General features: G+C 33.2%; 1 protein-coding gene across 2 annotated transcripts in view; it reads right to left on the minus strand.

Annotated features, from left to right (window-relative positions):
• The window catches only part of PIK3CA (phosphatidylinositol-4,5-bisphosphate 3-kinase catalytic subunit alpha), a 73,138-nt gene that overhangs the window by 10,287 nt on the left and 40,307 nt on the right, over window positions 1–22,544 (minus strand). Inside the window, exons 2-16 of one of the 2 annotated variants that reach the window (XM_046659094.1) lie at window positions 20,769–21,196; window positions 20,032–20,241; window positions 18,395–18,645; window positions 16,660–16,905; window positions 15,845–15,930; window positions 12,057–12,162; window positions 11,209–11,361; window positions 10,989–11,123; window positions 6,377–6,501; window positions 5,413–5,494; window positions 4,871–5,035; window positions 4,558–4,661; window positions 3,205–3,376; window positions 930–1,036; window positions 61–182 (exon numbers count right to left, since the gene is read on the minus strand). In XM_046659094.1, coding sequence (XP_046515050.1) covers window positions 61–182; window positions 930–1,036; window positions 3,205–3,376; window positions 4,558–4,661; window positions 4,871–5,035; window positions 5,413–5,494; window positions 6,377–6,501; window positions 10,989–11,123; window positions 11,209–11,361; window positions 12,057–12,162; window positions 15,845–15,930; window positions 16,660–16,905; window positions 18,395–18,645; window positions 20,032–20,241; window positions 20,769–21,120 — 2,416 coding nt within the window. In that variant the 5' untranslated portion in view covers window positions 21,121–21,196. The remainder of the gene's footprint in view (window positions 1–60; window positions 183–929; window positions 1,037–3,204; window positions 3,377–4,557; window positions 4,662–4,870; window positions 5,036–5,412; window positions 5,495–6,376; window positions 6,502–10,988; window positions 11,124–11,208; window positions 11,362–12,056; window positions 12,163–15,844; window positions 15,931–16,659; window positions 16,906–18,394; window positions 18,646–20,031; window positions 20,242–20,768; window positions 21,197–22,544) is intronic. The other variant, XM_046659096.1, reaches the window with a different exon arrangement.

Below are 22,544 nucleotides of genomic sequence, written 5' to 3' on the forward strand. Positions count from 1 at the left end.
CCTGTGTATAAAAAGATAGCTAAATTCATGCATCATAAGTTCATTAATACTCTTCCTTACCATCACCATTTTTAAAGATGATCTCATTGTTCTGAAAGAGTAACTCTGACATGATGTCTGGGTTCTCCCAATTCAACCACAGCGGCCTCTTGGCAGAGGACATAATTCGACACTCTTCAAGCCTTTAAAATAGTTAAAAACTTCACTAGGCATCTTAGCTTTGTTGTTCTTTTTGCCTTCAAATTTCTTTTATATATACATATACAGTATAGCTTTTTGAAGTGTTATAAAAATTTTAAACTTTCTCCTCAGTTTTATTTATGAATTCATTTCTCCAAGGGAGTATAAATAAAAAATAAACATTAAGCTTAAAAATTTTTTACATAACAGCATATGAATTTTCAATAAATATTGGGACATATCATTAGTTTTACAGATAATACGCTCCATTTCTTATCGTATGATACCAAAAGTTTTGGCCATAGAAAATTTTAAACTCTAGGGGCCAGACCCATGGCAGAGTGGTTAGCTTTGGTGGCCCAGGGTTTCACTGGTTTGAATCCTGGATGCAGACATGGCACCGTTCATCAAGCCACACTGAGGTGGCATCCCACATGCCACAACTAGAAGGACCCACAACTAAAAATACACAACTATATACCAGGGGGCTTTGGGGAGAAAAAGGAAAAAAATACAATCTTTAAAGAAAATTTTAAACTCTATTATTAAAGTAGTAAAAACTCATTCTGAATAAATGTAGTTCCGAACTTACGAACACTTCAATACTCTAATTTTGCATGTAGGAGAATGGGAGAGGGAAGCATATATGATTGGACATTCTAATTATAATAGACATTTTGACTTTTCTCCAGATTTTCTCCAGAAAGAGTACTTGTTTAAATAATAAAACTTCCAATAAAGTACCTTACCTGAGATTTCCTAGTTGATGAGCAGGGTTTAGAGGAGACAGAAAGCCCTGCAGAGCATCCATGAAATCTGGTCGCCGCATCTGCTCAACTAAAAACTTCATCTGTACCTGATAAATAAGCAGAATCGTGATTAGAAACTGATTTCATAAAAGGTAAAACTAACTGCTAATCTCTCTTACACACTGGAAGCTTAGTGTTGGGCAGTCTTGGAATCCATATTCTGGATTGGCTATATTCTAATCAGAAGGATTCCTGTAACACAGAGCAGCACCACTCAGGCAGAGAGGCAAGAGGGACAGCACTGTGCACCTTCCTGTGAGAAGAACTGCATGCTGACAGTGGCAATGTTTTGGCTGCAGAGCAAGGCTTGGTCAACTATGGCCTGCAGGCCAGCTGCCAGTTTTTGTAAATCAAATTGTACTGGAATACCACCACGCCCACTCATTTAGATACTGGTTGTTTTCACACTAGAATAGTGGAGTTGAGTAGTTGCAACAGAGATTGCATAACCTGCAAAGTCTAAAATATTTACTATCTGGCCTTTCAAGAAAAAGTTTGCTGACCTTTGTTGTAGAGGAAAAACTGTGGAGACATCATGTTAGCTTAGTTTAATAACCTTACTTTTAAGCTTTTCAGAAAACACCACATTCACTCTTCCTCTGTTGGGTTTTTACCTTTTTTAAGATCTGGTGAGGCTAAAAGAAACTGCTGGGAAAAGGACTTGTAAAAACATTTGATACACTGAGTCTCACATTATACTCAGGTTTTAGTACATAGTAAAAAAACACCCTTTTTAAATCAATTCAAGCCAGAGCCCAGACTGCTGAGCTATCATGTAATAACTGCCATTTTATTTTAGCAAACCTCCGTCTATGGAAAACATAAAATGCGAGTGGAGAAATAAAAGAGGTTAGGGACTAGGAATTCATAATGAATTAATTTTCATGCTACAATTTGAGTAATGAAGTTTTTGTTTTCCTACTATGTCTAAGTGACTAGCTAGACAATCTAGTCCTCACTGACTAGGGCAGCTCTTGCTCACATAAAGGCATTTCTTTTTCTATCGCTATCAACCCTGGTGTTAGCACAGGGCTTCCTGCACTTTATCATTGTTATGATAAAACATGAAACCACACAAAGTGACTACATTTGTTCCTAGGACTGCAAGTTTAGTTCTCTATCACAATCCTATTTAAGCCAACAGTGATCTGAGTAATGAATTTCATGTTTCTAATTCATCCACTGTATCATAGCCAATCCGTGATATGAAAATTCCAGCTTAGAAGAAATGCCTATATTTACAAATTGAACTAACATCTACTTTCTTGTTTCTTACCTCAGTTACAATACAAATACAATAAATTTTATTCTTTCAAAGTGATCTAGCTCCCTCTTGCTCACAATTCCAGCATCAGAAACAGTACGATTATTTTCAAATACAGATTAATAACCTATATTTGAACTTATATATCACAACTTCAATAAAATCAACTCACTCACATACTGTATGACATTTAGATTAATATAGTAACTTTCTTTTAAATGTTTTTCTTTTCTTCAAGCAGTATTAATAAGATGTTGGAAAAATGTATTCAGTACTGCTAATTTACATTCTCCCTCCTTTGGGGACTAATAAACTAGGATTTTGTTTTTTCGTCTCACTAGAGGTGAGGAGTGATCTCACTTTTTACTGTTGGATGTGGTGGATTGAATAAAGGATCAGGAGCAGGAAAAGGTCATGAGAAACCTTTCCATCTGATCTTCCTCAGTTACACCAAGCCAGACTGCAGATGACCAGAGCACGTGATATATTCACTGTGTGACTGAGTCCATTCAAACTTAGGATGTAAAAACTGATTTCTTTCCACTCAATTTCAGGGTCATTACTAAAAGAATAAATGACACACAATAAGGAAAAATCATTTTTAAAACTTAGGGCTATATAAAAGAGAAAGGAAGGGAAAGAGGAGGGAGCTAACATTGATTGGGCTCCTCTGTGTTCTAGGGACTGTGACAGGCGCTCTGCATATCTCATGTCATTTGATTCTCACAGTAACCCTACGAAGAAAGTATTATTCTCACTTTATACGTAAGGAAAACAAATCTCAAGAGACTAAATAATGTGTCTAACATTACAAAGTTCAGAGGCAGTGGAGCTTGGATTCAAATCCTAATCTGCTTGATTCTAAGGCCCATAATCAGCAAATATATTGAGCTCTCAAATCCTGCCCCACTGCAATGGAGAGAGTCTCAAAAACAAACTAGAGTTACATACCTTTTGTGTTTCATCCTTCTTCTCTTGTTTGAGAATGTCAGTTAAGTTAATGAGCTTTTCCATAGCCTCAACTTGCCGATTCAGGTGCTTTAAATACATTCCACATGCACGACAATAGGACTCCAAAAGCAGGCCAAACCTCTGACTGACTGTTTTATTGTGCATCTCAGACCTAAAAGAATAGTGCAAGATTAAAAAATAAATAGTCTTAAATGAGTTATACAGACACTCTTTTTTAAGAAAATCCATTTTCTAAATCCAATAAATGTTATAATCACACTAACAACAAAATGATTTAAAACCTATCATTTAGAAGTAAAACAATCAAACATTTCAGGTAATTCTTGGAAATGTAAATTTAATAAACTAGCTTTTAGGTTTATTTCAACTACTTTTCATTCACTAATCTCAGCACAAGATACAGGAACATGAAAAAAAGGAAATTAGGTACAAAAAATAATAAAATGAATAAGGAGGGAGCAAAGAGCTCAGTGAGTACTATTTGACTCTCCTGGCATACCTGTCCCTTTTCTATGCTGTCTCTGAATTCAAGTTAATTTAAACCTAGCTTCTAGTTTCCACTTTGGACTTCTTTTAGCATTTAAAAAATCATATTACAGATCTGTTTCTAAATTTAGAAAAAATGTATGGTTTATGACTCCAACTGTGAGTAATACAGATATATCAAATTCTGTAAAAATACTTTTTATTCTTTTCTTTTTTTAAAAGATTTTATTTCTCCTTTTTCTCCCCAAAGCCCCCTGGTACATAGTTGTGTATTTTCAGTTGTGGGTCCTTCTAGTTGTGGCATATGGGATGCCGCCTCAGCATGGCTTGATGAGAGGTGCCATGTCTGCACCCAGGATTCGAACCGGCGAAACCCTGGGCCACTGAAGCGGAGTGCGTGAACTTAACCACCTGGCCACGGGGCCGGCCCCAATAGTTTTCGTTCTTAATTAGCTTGTTTTCTAGTAGGAAACTTGGGATTTTGTCATTACTGTTCTGAATTCCAAGGTGACATTTTTTTTATTTTGGGATATTTTAATCCACACACACAGTGAAATCAACTGCAACATTAATCTGGACCTAGGAAATTTTACTTTGCTTAAAGTAGATTCAAAATCTTTAAAAGTATTCCAGCTCTCATTCCTGTATAAAATTCAGTTTTGAATTTTACTGCTTATTTAATGTTAAAAGAAAAAAGCTGAGGGAAACATCACTGGTACAACATACTTTCAGTATGGGAAACTCCCAAATAAAAACAACAGCTTATAAGTAAACATATTTATACATCTATAAAGAAAATGAGTAATATATATTTAAAGAGTTAAGTGGGAAAATAATTTGACTTACTTTAAATGCCAAAAGAAAAAGTGCCCAATCCTTTGATTAGTCAATGCTTTCTTGAGTAAAAATCTCACAAGCAGGTTATCCAAATACTGTTCATATTTTAGGACCTATGTGATCAAAAACAAACATAAAAACAACTCCACATCAATTGGGGTCAGTTTCTGCATGGTTGGATTTAAAGAAATTTTTTAGAAAGAAAGATACTACTGGTAATAAGACTGATTGTTAAAAAAGCATAAAACCAGTCAATACACTAGGCTTTGGAAGTTGCAGGATTTAAAATAAACCACTATTTTTTTACTTGACATTATTTTACCTGCACTAGCTGAATTAAGTACTGAGAAAGTTTGTCATCTGTTAAATATTTTTCCAAGCATCGAACAGCAAAACCGCGAACCATAGGGTCTGGGTAATTGCAGTCCAGAAGCTCCATAGCCTGTTCAGGTTTGATTGGAGGCCAATCTTTTACCAAGCAGTACATCTGTGTTCGAAAAAGATAATAAATCATATTTAAAAAGGAAAGAGAGTTGTGAATGAACCCTCTAAGAAACTGCTTTAATTTCTTATTTTAAAATTGGTTTCGATAAAAGCCCCCCTTATGAATTTGCTACTTAACATGTTCAGTTCTAATTAATTTTATCAGGAGGGGGCAGAGCAAAATGGTGGGGTGAACTAATTAATTTTATCAATGGAAGTGGTGTGAACAATATTCTTCTCTACTATATTACCATTATTAATTAATTTAAAACACAGTCTATTTCATCTCTTATACTTATGCAGACTTTCTGAGAGAAAACAATTTGAGCGACATACCAAATTTGTGCAACAGCCACTCAGTAATCTCAAACACGCATTTACCTGAGCTACTTCATCTCTAGAATTCCACTTAACGGACAGAAGCAATTTGGGCAGAATTTCAGGGATAGTTACACAATAGTGTCTGTGTGGAAAAGACAAAACAAAATAAAAAACATTCTTGTGTGTTATCAAAAGGCCTGGATATCTAAAATTCCAACTATGCAATCTTTAAGAGGTTCCAAACACTTTTAAAACGTCTTACCATTACCAGCCTTCTTTAAAATCAAAAGAAATCAGCATTTAACACTACAGGTGCATACATATGTATATATATACTTTGACACAGTTATAATGGCATGAAAGACCAAAGGAAAATCCAAATGAAGGTCAGATAGGAAAATTTACGAATTTATGTTATAATGGTATATAGCTCCTATTATTCACCTACTTATTCACCATGAACCACGAAGACAGTCACCACTTCTACCGTGGTCACTGGGAAAAATTTGTTTTAATGAACTTTCTGCAGAAATGTACTGCAACTGCTTTATTTAAATAAACTAGTATACACCTACAAGTTGTAGGATAATTTCTTCATAAGTGAAAATAAGGTATTACACTACTACTTTGAGGAAGTATTAAAAAAAGGAAAAATGAAAGGAATGCCTAAAAATTGAAATATCTAGACCAATCAAATCTATCTAAAGCTACTGGGTACTTTTTTTGGATCTTGTGTTTAAAAAACAAACAAAAAACCCCCAAATCCTAAAAAAAGTTGTATCAGGGATTTAGAATTTTAAAAAAGCCTTCAATGTGCAAGGTTAGTACCAATGAAGCATGATTTTCTAGAAATATTGATCTATATAGCCAGTTTTGACAAGGATAATGTTTATAATAATAAAAAAAGTCATGTAAATTATGCGTTCTTTACTCTAATAGTATGGTAGAAACATGGCAAGATCAGCCGAAGTCACTTCTTTCTTCTGTAATAGAGGAAAGAAAGAGTCTCCACCTTAAAACTTACCTGTGGCTCCACAGAAAATCTTTCTCTTGCTCAGTGATTTCAGATAGAGGATCTCGCGTACAAATTGCTCGTAGTTGTTCTTTATCATTTTCTCTTAATTCATTGTCTCTAGCTAGTCTGTTACTCTGTAAAATAAAGTAACATCTTATATGATTTTCTTTGCCATATTTTCCCCCTTGGATTCATGAGTGATCTACAAAAAAAGAAAATTAATTGTCGATAAACCTTACATTGCTTAACTGTTACTCAACAGTTTATCTTACTGCAAGACTTTATTTTCAGGATGGGGAAGAACCAACTTAAGACAAATCCAATAACTTACTTGGTTAACATTACCACCAACCACAGAACAGTAACTGCCAAAGTTAGTCAGGGATAAGACCAGATTGGGATACTAGGGAGTAGTAGAGAATAATTTACTTTTCTTCCCGATGAGGCCCCTTCCTAGTATACTATTAACTAATCTGCTAATGTTTCTGGAATAAGAAATAGTAAAATAATAAAATAAACATGTAAATTCTTTCATAATCCTTGCCTGAATATATCCTTATAATCACTGCAAGGCTTTCAAATTTAAAGAGTAAAATTAAGGGAAAAAAGGAAAGGAAACAGCCCCATTAAAACACTGTAGACTGAATGTTAGGAAACTAAAAAAGCAAACACCATAACTTTTAGTATAATTCAAGATTCCAAGTAATGTATTTATTCCCTTTAAATATAGGTATATTAATTGTATAATGAATAATTATGAATGCATATTAATGTATTATGCAAAACAAATACACACTCCTCAGAATTGGTTACACATATCCCTAATGGCTAAAAGCAGACATCCATGCTACTTGCTGTTTATACATTTAAACAGTTAATTTATCCAACAGCATAAAGAAATATTACTGGCACATATTCATTCAAATATTTATTAAAACATGTACTGGGTGCCTTGTCCTGTTCTTACTGTTGGGGTCATAAAACAGTAAAATATCTTGCACTAACAGGGCCTCCATTATAGTGGAAAATTAAATGAACAAATAAGAAAAATATGGGAGAGCTGACAGAAATACTCTGGGTGATGTGACAGAGAATGACTCAGTGGCTAATTTAGACTGGCTGTCCAGAAATGGCCTCTGAGAAGGTAATATTTAATTTGTGACCCAAATGACAAAAAGAACCTTCCACGCTAAGATCAGAGAAAAGACTGTTGGAGATGGAGGAAACAGTGAAAGTGCCCCAAGGAGAGAACCAGTCTGGTGGGAAGGAGGAACAGGAGGAAGGCCAGTGAGTCTGAAGCCCAGCAGATGAGGGAGAGAAGTGCGTGACAGGAGGTCATGCGCAGGGCATGTAAAATTTGCAGGTCGAGGTAAAAGGTTTGGATTTTATTTTTTGTGAAAAGTATTTAAAGGACGAATACCATGATGTAATTTGTTTCATAAAGATTATTCTGGCTCCTCTGTGGAAGGAGAGAGACCAGTTAGTGAGGAGACTACTGCTATAGTTCACCTAAGAGATAATAAATAATCCTTAATTCACCAGAAAAAGTAGTCATGACCATTTACCATCTGGGTCCAATGGACTCCATTCTTTTATATTATTTCCTTATTTTTATCTGTTCATATTAGTAATATAAAATAATCTAGAGAATAAAGTGACGGTAAAAAACAATTTCATTAGACATCTTAATAAAGAATTTAAACATAGTAAAACCAAATTTATAATCCAAAACGGGCAATATCCTTTGACTGAAACTAACTGCTTGCTCACCAACCATCATTTATGAGCAAAAAACACATTCACCTTGTAAATACTGATTCCAGATTTCAAATGCATATCTAATAAGTTTTAGCTTATCATTACTTCTGGTTTTTGTTCTCATACTTGCATTGTCAAAATGCAATGCTTTTGAAAACTTTCATGCTCATAATTTTGTTGAAGAGAGGATAGCCATCTTCTTTGCTTCATAACTGTAAAACATTTCTATTTTTATACTTATAGATATCAATCAGAATAATCAATCCAAGGATCTTTAAAATTTCTACATCACCTTTTTCCTTCCAGTTATCTTTTATACACACCTGCCTGCAGCATTTATCCACTTAGAAAGTGTATCAAGTAAGTTTTGGTGCACAACATCATACAAGATGGAAAGAATATGGCAAAAGATAAGGTGTGGTCCAGATTCTTATAAAATATATTGTGTGATGAAGTCATCCCTGTTGAATGACTAACTGAATGTGAATACCATATTTCCTTTTTGTCCTTGGAAATATATTGTCCACTCATTGTTTTTTGAGTTTAAGGAAATTCACTTAGGATATTTTCATCTGACATTTCACTTATATGATCAATTTCACCATCATCATTAGAGTCTGGAGTAGTGGTTCTCAACTAGGGTGAGTGTGTCTTCTCTACCTCCCAGGGACCTTTGATATTTTTTGGACACATTTTTGATTGTCACAACTTGGGTGGTGGCGCTACTGGAATCTAGTGGGTAGAGGCCAGGGATGCTGCTAAACATCCTGTAATGCACAGGATAGCCCCTACAAACAAAGAATTATTTGGCCCAAAATGGCAACAGTGTTGAAGTTGAGAAGCCTAAAAAATAACAACAACAAAAAACTACAAAGACACTGTTTGCAGGCTTCTTTATACCTCTGGAAAGATGATGCAAGACACGGGGCAATGGAATAAGAAGACTGAAGGATGATGTAATAATGATGATTTATTTCATAAAATAAATCTACCCTTTTATATTTTCATATTATTTTAGTCTTTTTTTTAGCATAGTTGGAAGTAATTAATAAATAATGATAAAATAGTGAAATGCTTTAAGATACAGGAAAACTATGATCCCTTAATGTATCTTAGATTTATGAAAGTTTTCAACAGACCCAATGGTAATTGAAATAATTAGTTTTATTCTATTATAAAAGTAAACAAATTTTCCTTTTATTTTGGAAGAAAAAGAAGAAGAAAGTAAAATATCAATCCTTATAACGATTTAGAACAGCTCAAAAAAGAAACTCAAAAGCTAAAACTGGCTTCAACAGACTCTGATGGCAAACTGAGTTCCATGTGAATGTATGAATAAAATAGGAGATAAATGAATTTTTAAGTGACTTGAGTCTGGTAACTCAGTTCACAGGTATAACTAATTGGATAGGGTTATGAACATTTCATGGGAATGCTCACCAGTATTTTAATCCCGATTTCAAAATTAAGGAATTCCTCTTCAGTCATAACAGAATGGTAAAAAGTAAGAGGCTCAAACTTATTAAACAGTGACACCAGATAAGTTATTTAAACTCCTTAAGCCTGTTTCCTTACCGATAAAATAGGGATCATAATAGTACCTACCTTCATAGAGACTGCTTTTAAGATTAGATGAGATAATAATGTGAAAAGTGATTGGCATGGCATTTGGTACACAGTAAGCACTTGATAAATGTTAACAATATCATCAACAAGGAATTAAACTTAAAGAACAGTGGCTACATTTTTCAAGAATGAGAATCCCTTTTTAACGTCAAAAAAGTTAATTCTACTTTTAGTATCTGATAGAATTTGGTAATGATTTTAAATTAATTTTTACTTATCAAAATACCTTCTATATATCTTTGAAAGTAAATAAACAAGGTTATTATTACTCAGTTTACAAAAGGGACTGGTAAACTCCTTACGGAGCACACAGCTCTAAACTGAGCTGTAAATAAAGTTCCTTAATGCAGGATTCCAGATGCCCCTGGGTGCTACTGTTACTGGGGTAAGCTTATTCCAGGACCTCTTGGGCCCACATTCATTGGATGGTCTATGTATAACCTACAACCAGGCCAAAGAAAAAGTGGTAAATTTGGAAATTGGGGAAAAGACACCAAAGAAGAAAAATATCCTCTTCTCTTAGCATTGACACCTTTGCTCTTGAGAAATAACCGAGAGTTAATGGTCCCTGAACCCAGTTACATTGTGCTTCCAAAGTTATGGTCAAGCTCAGATAACTAGATCAATATTTAAATTCCATTTCATATATATTCTTTTCTAGTGGATCGAGACTATGGTGGTAAACCTATTTCCTCTGCTTCCAAGCTCAACTAACAACATATTTATACTTTGGTTTCAACTTCAAGGTTACCAGCTTGGAGAGGTCTTTCCAGAACCTAATATATTAGCCTTTCCCCCCAACCCTCAGGTAGTCATTCTTGGCACACTATTGTTTTTTCCTTCATGGCACTTATCATGATTTATAATCTTATACTTCTGCTTTTTACCATTTTAATATCTATTTTCATCATTAGATTGTATATTTCATGGGGGTCTCGTTAGGTCAAAACTCTATTTCCTAGTACCTATCATACAATAAATACATATGTATAGTCAGCATTCAATAAATATTTGTTAGATGAAGGCAGGCTAGGGCTCTGAATAGACTAAAAAGAAGCAGAGCTGCAGTAAAAATGTCAGCACGTAGAGAATTTTATAATATGGCAATACTGTTGTAGAGTCTACAGTATCTATGCCAGTCTAACTAAAACACATGAAACCTTTTCCAAACAAAGAGCATGTACCCAAATCCACTGATTATGACTAATACTTAAGAAAACTCAGTGATTTGCCTTACCAGTCCTGCATGGGAATAACTAAATCCTGCTTCTCGGGATACAGACCAATTGGCATGCTCTTCAATCACTGACATATCTGGAAACTTTACCACACTGCTGAACCAGTCAAACTCCAACTCTAAGCATGGAGTTTCCTAAGAGATGGAATAAAAGTGATTATATATATTGTGCTTGACTGTCATAAAAAAAAAATCTAACTTATGATAATAAAAAGCTTACTTTATTTGGATTTGACCCAGTAACACCAATAGGGTTCAGCAAATCTTCTAGTCCATGAGGTACTGGCCAAAGATTCAAAGCCATTTTTCCAGATACTAGAGTATCTGTGTAATCAAACAAGTTTATATTTCCCCAGGCCAATGGACAATGTTCCTTAAAAAACAAACAGAAAAATACTCACCACTCTATGGATTATAAAATGCATTTCAAAACACTTTTCTTTCCCAGAAAGAATTCAACAAGTGTCTCTATAATGATGTCCATAACAAACCACATTTTTTCAAAGTAAAAGTACTTTCTTTTTTTCTCATGTGAAATTACATGTATTTTCTTTAATTATAAGTAGGAAATATGAACCGAATCAAGCAAGGCAGATATGTGCATGGAGGCACTGAACAGATATTTGTGTGTAGTCACTTTGCATGTATCAATTGTATCAATACGAACTCAGGACCATACTTACTCACCCATCAGAAATAAATTCCGTAAGCTCTCCCAAAGTATTGTTCTATGGTATTTATTAAATATTTAAAAACGTTTCAATAATTTTTTTTGCTGAGGAAGATTTGCCCTGAGCTAACATATGCTGCCAATCTTCCTCTTTTTGTATGTGAGCTGCCACCACAGCGTGGGCGCTAACAGAGGAGTGGTGTAACTCTGCACCGGGAAACCAAATGTGCACCACCAAAGCGGAGCTTGCTGAACTTAACCACTAGGCCACCAGAGATGGCCCTATTAATTTTGTTTAAATAAAAAGAAAAATAATATCCCTTCCTTGATAAAAATTCAATCAGCAGTATAACTGGGAGTTTTTAGAGGTAAATATAATTACTTCTGAAATACTTTACCTCTTTAGCACCCTTTCTGCCTTTAACAGAACAAATGGAAAGGCAAAGTCGAGCAGCACGAGGAAGATCAGGAATGTATATATCGTAATTCAGCCATTCATTCCATCTATGTAAAATTTTAAAGAAAAAAAGAATTTACCAAAAGAAAAAGCTTTATCTAGAGATATAAATGACTCCTATAAATCATCAAGAAAAAGACAAATCAAATGAAAAACAGGGCAGAGACTGATGGAACAGATACTTCACAAGATCATATCCAAATGACCAATAGACATGAAAAACTAGTCAATATCATTTGTCATCCAGAAAACACAAAATAAAATCTTATAGAGATATCACTATACAAGAGAATGGCTAAAACTATAAAGACTGATGATACCCAGGAGTGGTAAGGATGTGTAGTAACAGGAAATCTCATACACTGCTAGTGGAGGTGTAATTTGTACAACCAATTTGGAAAGCATAATCTACTAAAACTGACCCATGACTCAGTTCCACCTCTAGGTATAAAACCACAAATACTTGCACATTTGTGCACAGAATGCTAATAGAATTATTTACATTATCCCCAAACTTCAAATAACCCAAACGTCCAACAGGAGAACAGATAAACTATCGTATATTCATATAATGGAATACTATACAGCAATGGGAATGGACACTAGTTACTTACAATATGGATGAAATCTTACAAACATAATATTGAATGAAAGAAGCTAGACACAAAATAATATCTACTCCTTGAGTCCGTTTATATAAAATTCAAAAGCAGCCAAAACTATCCAATAGTGTTAGAAGTCAGGATGGTAGCTGACTTCTTTGGGCAGGACAGAAGGATAATGGATTGGGAGGGGGCATGAGGAGGGGTTTTTGGAATGCTGAAAAATGTTCTCGACCAGCATAGTGGTTGCACGGGTATTCACTGTGTGATAATTCACTGAACTGTACAATTATGATTTGTATACTTTTATGCATTTGTGCTATACTTCAGTAAAAAAAACATTTAAAACAAATTAGCTTATAGAAAAGGCAAACAGAAAAGGGAAACTAAATGAGATAAAATAAGACTTCCTATTATGATTACAATTATATTTAATTACTTTTAAATATGATGCAGTTTTATTCAGAAGAATCCATTAATTTAAATGTCAGTATGTAAATAAAATGAAGGATATGTAAGGAGAAAGTACTTAAATTTCAGAATAACTACTTCACAAGAGGTAATAAAACTTGACATTCATAATAAGAATAAAAAGTTGCTATCAAAAGTGATGATAAAAAAATTTTTATGATAAATTGCTTCAATTTACTCCATATTACATGTGAAATTATGTCTATATTCAGTGGATATATTTTCAAAGAGCCAAGTACACTAAATAGTTTTTTAAAAAAATTACAGCAATGGTTAACAATATGGACTCAGAAGTCAGACTACCTGGAGTAGAATCTTGTTTCTATTATTTTACTAGATATGTGACCTTGGCTTTGTCTGTTTTCTTATCTGTGAAATGGGACTACTAATAGTACTTACTCTCATAAAGTTGATGTGAAGATTAAATGAGATAAAATAAGTAATTAGAGAAGTAATTGGTCCACAGTAAAAGCTCAAGTGCTAGATACTAACTTTGAAAACTTTTCAAATGGCTTCTTCATAATTCTATTTTTCGATAATAAATAAAACAAGACAACAATAAAATGGTAAAAAAATTCTATTTTTAATTAGCTAAACTAAGGTATAAAACTTTATCAGTAAAACAAGTTATACTTATTCTAGTATCTTTGCTTGATTACAGACAAAGATAAACAGAAATATATGGTCCAATTATACAGCGAAGACATATTTAAAATGGAGGAACTTATTAGCAAGAAGGAATTCTAAAGGGGAAAGAAATAATAAATGCAGGGAGAAGAAATACTGTTGGACTAGATAAGTCCACAGTAATTTAAGAAAAATTAAAGATACATGTACTTAAATGTATTTAAATGTACCTAGGACTTTTTATTAGTTCAAAATCTTTAGAATTGCTCTAATTGGTGGGAAATTTTCTACACACTTTCTGAGAAAGCTATGTCCTATGACTGTAGTTGTTCAGTACTATGCAAACTGAATAAAACATGTTTCTCTCTTGTAAAGTCTATACAAGTGCATGTGCACTCACACACACACAATTAAGTTCTTTATTTTTAGGCAATGGTTTTGTGTGTGTGTGTGTGTGTGTATATATATATAGTCCAAATTGATTCTGATTTTGGAAAATAACTGCCAACATTTTTATGAAGAAATCATAATGTATCTAATTTATCTAGCATATGGAAAGCACAGATTTAGAACAATCCATCTCAGTAAGAATTTTTAAAATAAATACTTCTTTATCTTTCTAAGAACTTCATATTCTTTTATCTCATTTTTTGGGGTAAATACAGAAAAGTCAAAAATTTACTTAAATCTTCACACTACTACCATAGGGATTTAGACTAGAGAATTCTTGAAAAGATAATCAAATATAAGTCCTTTCTAAATAGCTGGCTTAATTTACTAAAATTTTGACATTTTAATCTCATATTATTAAATAAATTTACCTTTTACTTTTATAAAGCTAGTCTACTTTTAGTACTTGAAACAACTAGGATAAATCTACCCAATATTATTTGGAGGTCTTTCCTTGGGGTTTGTTGAACTCCTTAGATTGTTGGTTTTATAGTTTTCACCAACTCTGGAAGATTTCTGGTCATTATTTCCTCAAATATTGTGTTTCTGTTCCTTCCACAACCACCCAGTCAACCTGTGACAGATATGCAGTACGAGTGCAAAAGAAACTTGTTCTAACAAAAATTTCAAAACATCCTGGGGCTGTATGTTGCCACAGCATAACTTCTAACCTGAATGATGGACTTTCTGACCTACAATAGTTCAGGTGGGTGAGGAACTATTCTTTCCCTTCCTCTTGGGAGAGAAGGCTACCCTCTCTTTGAATTTCACCCAGGCTCTAGAAGGGTGGCCACCTCAAGTAACTTACTTACAACACCAGAACTTTTTCTTGACTCTTCTAGAACTCAGTCTAAATTCATTATGAAATTTTCTTCTGGAGGATTCACTAGTTAGCTCTATTTCTAGACTACGAAGTCTATCTTTAGTCTTTGATACCAATTTAAATTCTCTTAAAATATCGCTATTATATTCAGGGGTAGACTCTCATTCCCAAATGATCCTACAGAGAGAGGCAAAGAAATGGCAGGATGGCAAGTTTGTTGGATTATACTACCTTTTATTTCTTCATTATATCTAGACAGTAATAATTTTAAATGCTCCCCATAATCCCCCTCCCCCTAAGAAATTGATTTGTTCCCAAAGACTCTTCATTTGAATGCCATAAACATCTATTCTCGGGAGTGATGTGAAGGAAACTGCCTCAGAGTAGTCCGGCTCTGCAGTTGATTGCCAACTCTCACTTCTAAATGTAAATGAAAATGGAGATAAAAGAATAAAAAGTCAATTTTATGGAATGTGGGGAATCAATGGCACAAAACTGTAACCACATTCTGTTCTCTCCTTGATACAATGGGAAGAGAGAATCAGAAAAACCCTTCCAATAAAATTTTAGAGAGAATCAATAAAGTCATCCTGTGATTGATACTCATTTGACAGGAAGTCTTTATGTTCTATATGTAAATGCCTAGTAATCTATATGACTTGTATAAAACTAATGATGTAAAATATACTACTTTTATTGATTACATTGCTAAACACTAATATAACTTTTAGAATATAAATCCATATACTTCTTTACCTGGGATTGGAACAAGGTACTCTTTGAGTGTTCACATTATCGCATAAGGGTTCTCCTCCATGGTAGATACCTGTTCGAACATAGATCTAAAAAAAAAAAAGTATGTGTATAAAAATATATACATACATACACACATGCAGACACACATACTAGATAGAACCAATATTAAACAACATCAAAATAATGAACTGACATGAATGAGAGAATCAATTAAAAGTTTTTGTTCAGATGTAGCTTTTCTGTTCTTTTCTTCACATATAAAGTAAGTTAACACTGACGCAGATTCTTCACTACGATTTGTTGTTGCCTTCAAGGGGACATCAGACTATAAAGATCAATATAGTTCTACAATCCCTTTAAGCTAGGTGTGTAATTCAGAGTTTTTCGTATTTTAGAAAGAAAAATTGGTACATATACTAAATATTACTTAATACTCTTAGCAGTTGGAGTAGCACTCCATAGAGACGTTAAAATTTCTGCAACAAAACACATGAAGATTTACACTAAGTGGGATAAATAAAGATTATAAAAAACTTTGCTACGGGTTGGGTCAGGCTTTGCTGCCAAATGAATTCTGTAAAACTTCTGATTTTAAGAGCTTAGAATTATAGATATTAGAATTATGAGAATATTAGATTAGGGATACTAGAATTACAGACAAAGGACTGTAAGCTGTGTAACAGCTAACGTAGATGAGTGGTTTTCTAGCCATCTGAAAATATACTACAGGTCAACAAATTATTATATAGTCCAATGAAAAAAGGTTTATATAAAATAATTTATATAAAATAATGAGTGTCAACACTTGACCTTACCTTGTCAATGTCTCGAATATTTACATTCACATAGGTTGCACAAAGAATTTTTATTCTGAGTGCACTATTTATAACCCAAAGGGATTTTGTAGATGTTTCTCCATTCATATATGGTGTAGCTGTGGAGATGCGTCTGGAATAAGATGGCATTGTAAAACAGTCCATTGGCAGTTGAGAGTAAAGGCTTTCTTTAGCCATCAACATCAAATTGGGCATCCTCCCAAGCATTATACAGCTTCTTATATACTGTAAGAGATTAAGGGGGCAGGGGAGAAGCCGTTTCTTGTAAAGTTTTACATTTTAAAAGCAACATATGAGTATGATGAGAGAATTTACACACTAATTTGCAAAGGTGATAAAAACAATCAAACATTATAGACCACATTTCTTAGCAGTTGTTATATTTATAACATTTAAAATACTAACATTTGGGAGTTAGTTACAGCACAGGCTCAACCAAGCACCTCATGGAATAGAAACTGCATGAAAGAAAAAAAAAGGTCTGGCTTCTGATACTACAGTTGTACCTTTAACTAGAAGCAAAGAAAAAAAAGGAAATTAAAAACAAAGATCAGAGGATACTCATGGAAACACTGTACTTGTTAAAGGAAAAGCAAGAGCATTTAAGTCATTCAATCTATTAAATCATATTGATGTCAAATCCAAGGGTTGCTGCCCACTTGCTCTTCTGTTCCAAGATTTTTGAGAAATATTTGTTTTGTTAAAAAACAAAACAAAACACACAGAGGAGACTCATAAAATTATATGATATATTTAAAAAAATATATTAAACTGCCTTGGTTTCAACTTAGAAATGGTAGTTAGGATAGAGATTTTTAATATAAGTTCTACTGTATACATATTATAATAGCATATCTTCCTACCCCAAAGCCCCACTAGACTGTAAGCAACCCAAAGGCCAGAACCGTGTCTTGCTTGGTATTGTAAAATCAGTACTCGGCATATGCTTGCTACAAATATAGCTACTTCTTATAGTATTTATTTAATGATAGCAATAGACAGTAGGAAGTATTAACAGTACATATTAATTAACAGTACATCATGGATTGTTGGAAATGTCTATTTTAATTCCTTCTAGTGCCAATGCTTGAGACGGAATAAAAACTATGAAATACCCCATATTTTGGGGTTAGTGTAACTGCTAACATTTTTTTTTGACAAGGGGCACAATGACTTTATTTCGCATGTTGCATATTCAAATGAATACAAAAATCCCCTTTTAAAAAAGTTAGGCACATGAGAAGTCTTCTGTGCAAGTTCTATATTATTTAAAATTCCTATGGGCTAATAAAAGTGTTTCCACTATAGAACTGGAGCTATCCAGAAAAGCATGTGATGCATTTTTTGCATGCAGAATACCTGAAACATAATCATCTCTTACCTCATGGCACAATTAAACAGTCATCATATCAAATGTTTGTATCTGAATAATGATATAACTATTATTACAATTACAAAAACATTAATCAGCTTATCCACATATGTACAGTTAGATCCTCAAATATTAACTACATAAAATCTCAAGGAAGAACAGCATCTGTTCTCTCAAATTAAATTCATCATCAATCTCTCATTAAATATAGTATAAAAAATAAACTTACGAACGCTAATTACTAATATTATTTAATTTTCAGAAAGTATGTCCTAAAAATACAGATACTAGTCCCCAATGTAATTACTTTTTAAATTTAATATTTTTGAAACTTTTACTCACCTTATATTGACTGAGAGGATATTTTTCTAAGAAGTATTCATCACATCCACACACTTTTAAAATATACTTGCCCTGATATTCTAAAACACAGAGTTTTAGTTGTTCAGATGATAGCAACATACTTCGAGTTTTTTTCCTGATTGCTTCAGCAATTACTTGTTCTGGCACACAGTCATGGTTGATTTTCAGAGTATACTTTTGCTTGTCATTATTTGGAGAAACTATTACCCAAATCACCACTATTATTTGCCCTATAACAGGAAAACAATAAAAGATGCCATCATCACATATATTTCATTTTTTAAGAGACATATTTCAAAAAGTATGCACTACCATTACTCTAACCATAATCAGAAATGGTTTATAATCAATCCAATTAAATAGAGGTAAGTATCAGGTAGAAACAGCAAATCTTCAGATCTGATAGGGCTGCCAGACTATGCTCAAATCTCATGTTTTACGGCAAGCACGCAAAACTGTGACTAGTGGGTCACAAGGACCTGAGACAAGCTAGTTTCCATTCTAAAATGCATGACATACTTCATGGATACAACCCTTGTGAAGAGAGATTCATGATGGTATCAAAGCTCCAACAGCACCAAAGTAGAAGAGTTTTTGGTAACTATGGGAAAGAATCACGGAGACTTAAAGAAAGATGCTGACTCAGAATGAGAGAGGAGATGGGGGAGGAAGAGGAAGAAGACGAATTTTCCAATTTTTCCCTTTTAAGATTAATTAAGCCAGGGGACAATAAAAAATGTGATGAAAATGAAAAGATTAAAACTATGTTACTGTGGTCTTGATGTTCACAGTACAATTCTTTTAACTTTTCTACATGCTAGAAAATTTTCATAAAGAATGTTGGGAGAAAATGCAAAGAACATTCCACTTTTAAAAATTTGCTAGAAAAGAATTTCAAATAAAGATCTTTGTTACACTGCATCAAACTACTTTGAATAATACGAGTGAAATAGTAGTAAGATGGCTTAACTTGTTCTACTAATGGAATTTTATATTTAATAGTGTGTAAGAGTTAATAATATTCTATAACTTTGAATTGAAACCTTCACTGTTATTCTGAAAAATACAGATATTTATCTGATACAATGATGTTTTCATTTCCAAAACAGTATAGTTTTTTATTTTCATGTCCACTTAATTCTAGAAATTGATACATTGTCAAAAGTCAACCTATATCACTCATTATGACCAGATTTGATTATTGCATTTAACATTAAGATAAAGAAATTTATTTTTTCTTTGTATATAACAAGAATGTGTAAAATTTTTCCAAAACTTCATAAAATGTTTTTATTTATATTTGTTTTTATTTATATAAAGATAATCAGCTGTAATTCTGTAATATTGAATTTCAAACTCAAAGTTCTTTAGTTTTATTCTGAGATAAACAATTCACCAAGAGATCAGCACCATATGTACACAATTCATTCAATCAATAAATACTGATTGCACACAAGTTGTGTACTTGGCACTCAACTATATCTTGTCAGTATAAGCAGTCCCTGCCTCCAAGAAGCTTTATCATCTAGCTGGGATAAAAAGACTGTACAAAAATATAGCACAGATAGTAGTTTTCAGTACAGTGACCAATTATGGTAGACGGACAATTTTCTTACCTTTATCTAATTTATTATATATGTGCTTTGGCAGTTCTGGTGAAGATTCTACATTTGGAGGGTAGACATACATTGCTCTACTATGAGGTGAATTAAGATCCCTAAGATCCACAGCTTCTTTACAAACATTGAGAATATTTCTTCGGAAGTCCTGCACTTCTGGATCTTTAACCATATCAAATTCACACACTGGCATACCAATAGCAAAGCCTTAAAAAAATTATATACAGAACATTATATTAACACAGTACGAACATGTTTCTTACAAATAGGGAACTTGGTAGGTTTGAAAGATCACAACAGAGTAGATAAGTTTTTCCAGGTTAAAAAAATTTTTGATGAATACATATAGTAAGAGTTGCCAAGGACTCAAATATTTTTAATATATAAAACATAGCAATTTGGAGCAAAGGCACCAAACACTATCCATACCAATTAATTTTTTAATAATAAAAAAACTGGGATATAACAAATCTAAGTCATCTCTACAAATGACACTTCTTAAAGAAAGCTTTATAGAATAATATCAAGGTGTTAAAAATAGCTCCTTGGTCCAAGAGTCAAAAAATACTTTGATTTGTAATGATGTTTATTTTGAAATCTATTTATTTAAGATTACAAAAGTAATTAACTGATTCAGAGAGAAATACTTTAGTAAAAAGAAAATAGTTACGTTTCATAGTTATGTGCATTTAGAATAGGATGACAATGCCATTTAGTTGAAAATTGTATCATACCAATTTCTCGATTGAGGATCTTTTCTTCACGGTTGCCTACTGGTTCAATAACTTTTAAAAAGGGTTGAAAAAGCCGAAGGTCACAAAGTCTTCTTGTTTCATCAAAAAATTCTTCCCTTTCTGCTTCTTGGGTAACACTTACGAAAATGTAAGAAGATTCATCTTGAAGAAGTTGATGGAGAGGGTATTTTCTCGCTTCTTTAAATAGTTCATGCTTTATAGTTATTAATGTGGCCTCACGGAGGCATTCTAAAGTCACTATCATTCCATTTGGTAGTAAACATTCTACTAGGATTCTCGGGGGCATCAAGTGGATGCCCCACAGTTCACCTGATGATGGTCTTGGAGGCATTGTTCTGATCCTTTACAAGTTTTACATATAAAACTGCTTTAAGGAATTAGTTGCGTGGCTGTCCCAAAGCAGAAATCTAAACCAAAGAAAGAAAACACATGTTAAAACAGAAACAACCATAGAAGAATAAATTTATGGCACAACTAAGTGTAAAAATTCATTTTCTGTAGCTTGAATTGATTAAGGTAGGTAATAGTAATCCATCTTAAACATTTTGAAAGAGACTGTTGTTCCAAATTAGGCTGAAAGAATTGATTCCAAAGCAGAAATCAGAAAAACCATTTGTGTTTAATTATGTTTAATAAAGTCATTGAACAAAAAAACATTTTATTCGAGTGGATTTTTTAAGTCAGGTCTTACCAAGGCACAGCTGAGGCTTTGGGAAGAATAAACAGTAAGTTGTAACTGAAAGCAAAATTCCCATCATATATTCTCTTATATTTTATGCAGCAATTGAATTTGGGCTGGAAAGGATCTTTTAGATCACGGATCTATTGCTTTCATTTTAAAGATGAGTAGAGGGTAGAGAAGTCAGAGCCTTTTCCTTTTTCACCCCCTACCTCCACCCTGTGCTAATGAGAAATTACATGGCTTAGACTTTTTTTCTTCTTAAATCAATCTTTGCAATTTCCTTTTTTGTATTGATTACTAAGTGATATCTTAGACCATTCTGTTTTTAAATATAATTTAGGTATATATTCACTATAATATAAAGTGTTATCAATACATTTTCCTTGAGGTATGATGAATTTGCAATGATTCATCTACTTCATCAAATAACCCAGTCCTAATACTTCTGATTAAAATAAATTGAACACACACCCATTGACTCTCTTTGTCAGTACAATGTTCCAACCAACTGTGTTAAGCACTTGTGATATTTTAAAATATATTAAGTACTATTATGATTTGAAGCCCTCATTTTTTTAGATGTCAACCATCTAGGGGTTCTTTTAGAAGATACTGTCAAAACCCACAACACACAAATCTATTTCTTGCTGTTTATGTTTAAATTTTCTTTTATTCAGTAAGCTAAACTGTAAAGGTATAAGAAAAGGTAAAGTGAAAGATATTAAGGAAATAAAAAATAAATGAAAGTTAAGCTAGAGAAATGAATCAAAAAAGCCCAGATAACTTACTATATTTGATTACTCTAACAGGCACCGTGGACAACAGCAATAAATAACACTTTGTTTATTCACCAAAAGTGTATTGCTGTTCCCAGGACCATGTTAGGTGCTGGGAATATAATGATGAATAAGACAGACGTGGCCCTTGCCCTCACAAGACAAAGTCAAGAATGTGAAGATTATGTGTACGATGGATGTGAGGTAATTATATTCACAGGTACAAAACAGAAAAAAATGCTCTCATGGAGAAGTGCCAGGTGCTATAAAAGCACATAGTGTGGTCACCTAAGTCAG

This window comes from Equus quagga, chromosome 4 (genome assembly GCF_021613505.1).
Source record: "Equus quagga isolate Etosha38 chromosome 4, UCLA_HA_Equagga_1.0, whole genome shotgun sequence".
NCBI classification, from domain to species: Eukaryota; Metazoa; Chordata; class Mammalia; order Perissodactyla; family Equidae; genus Equus; species Equus quagga.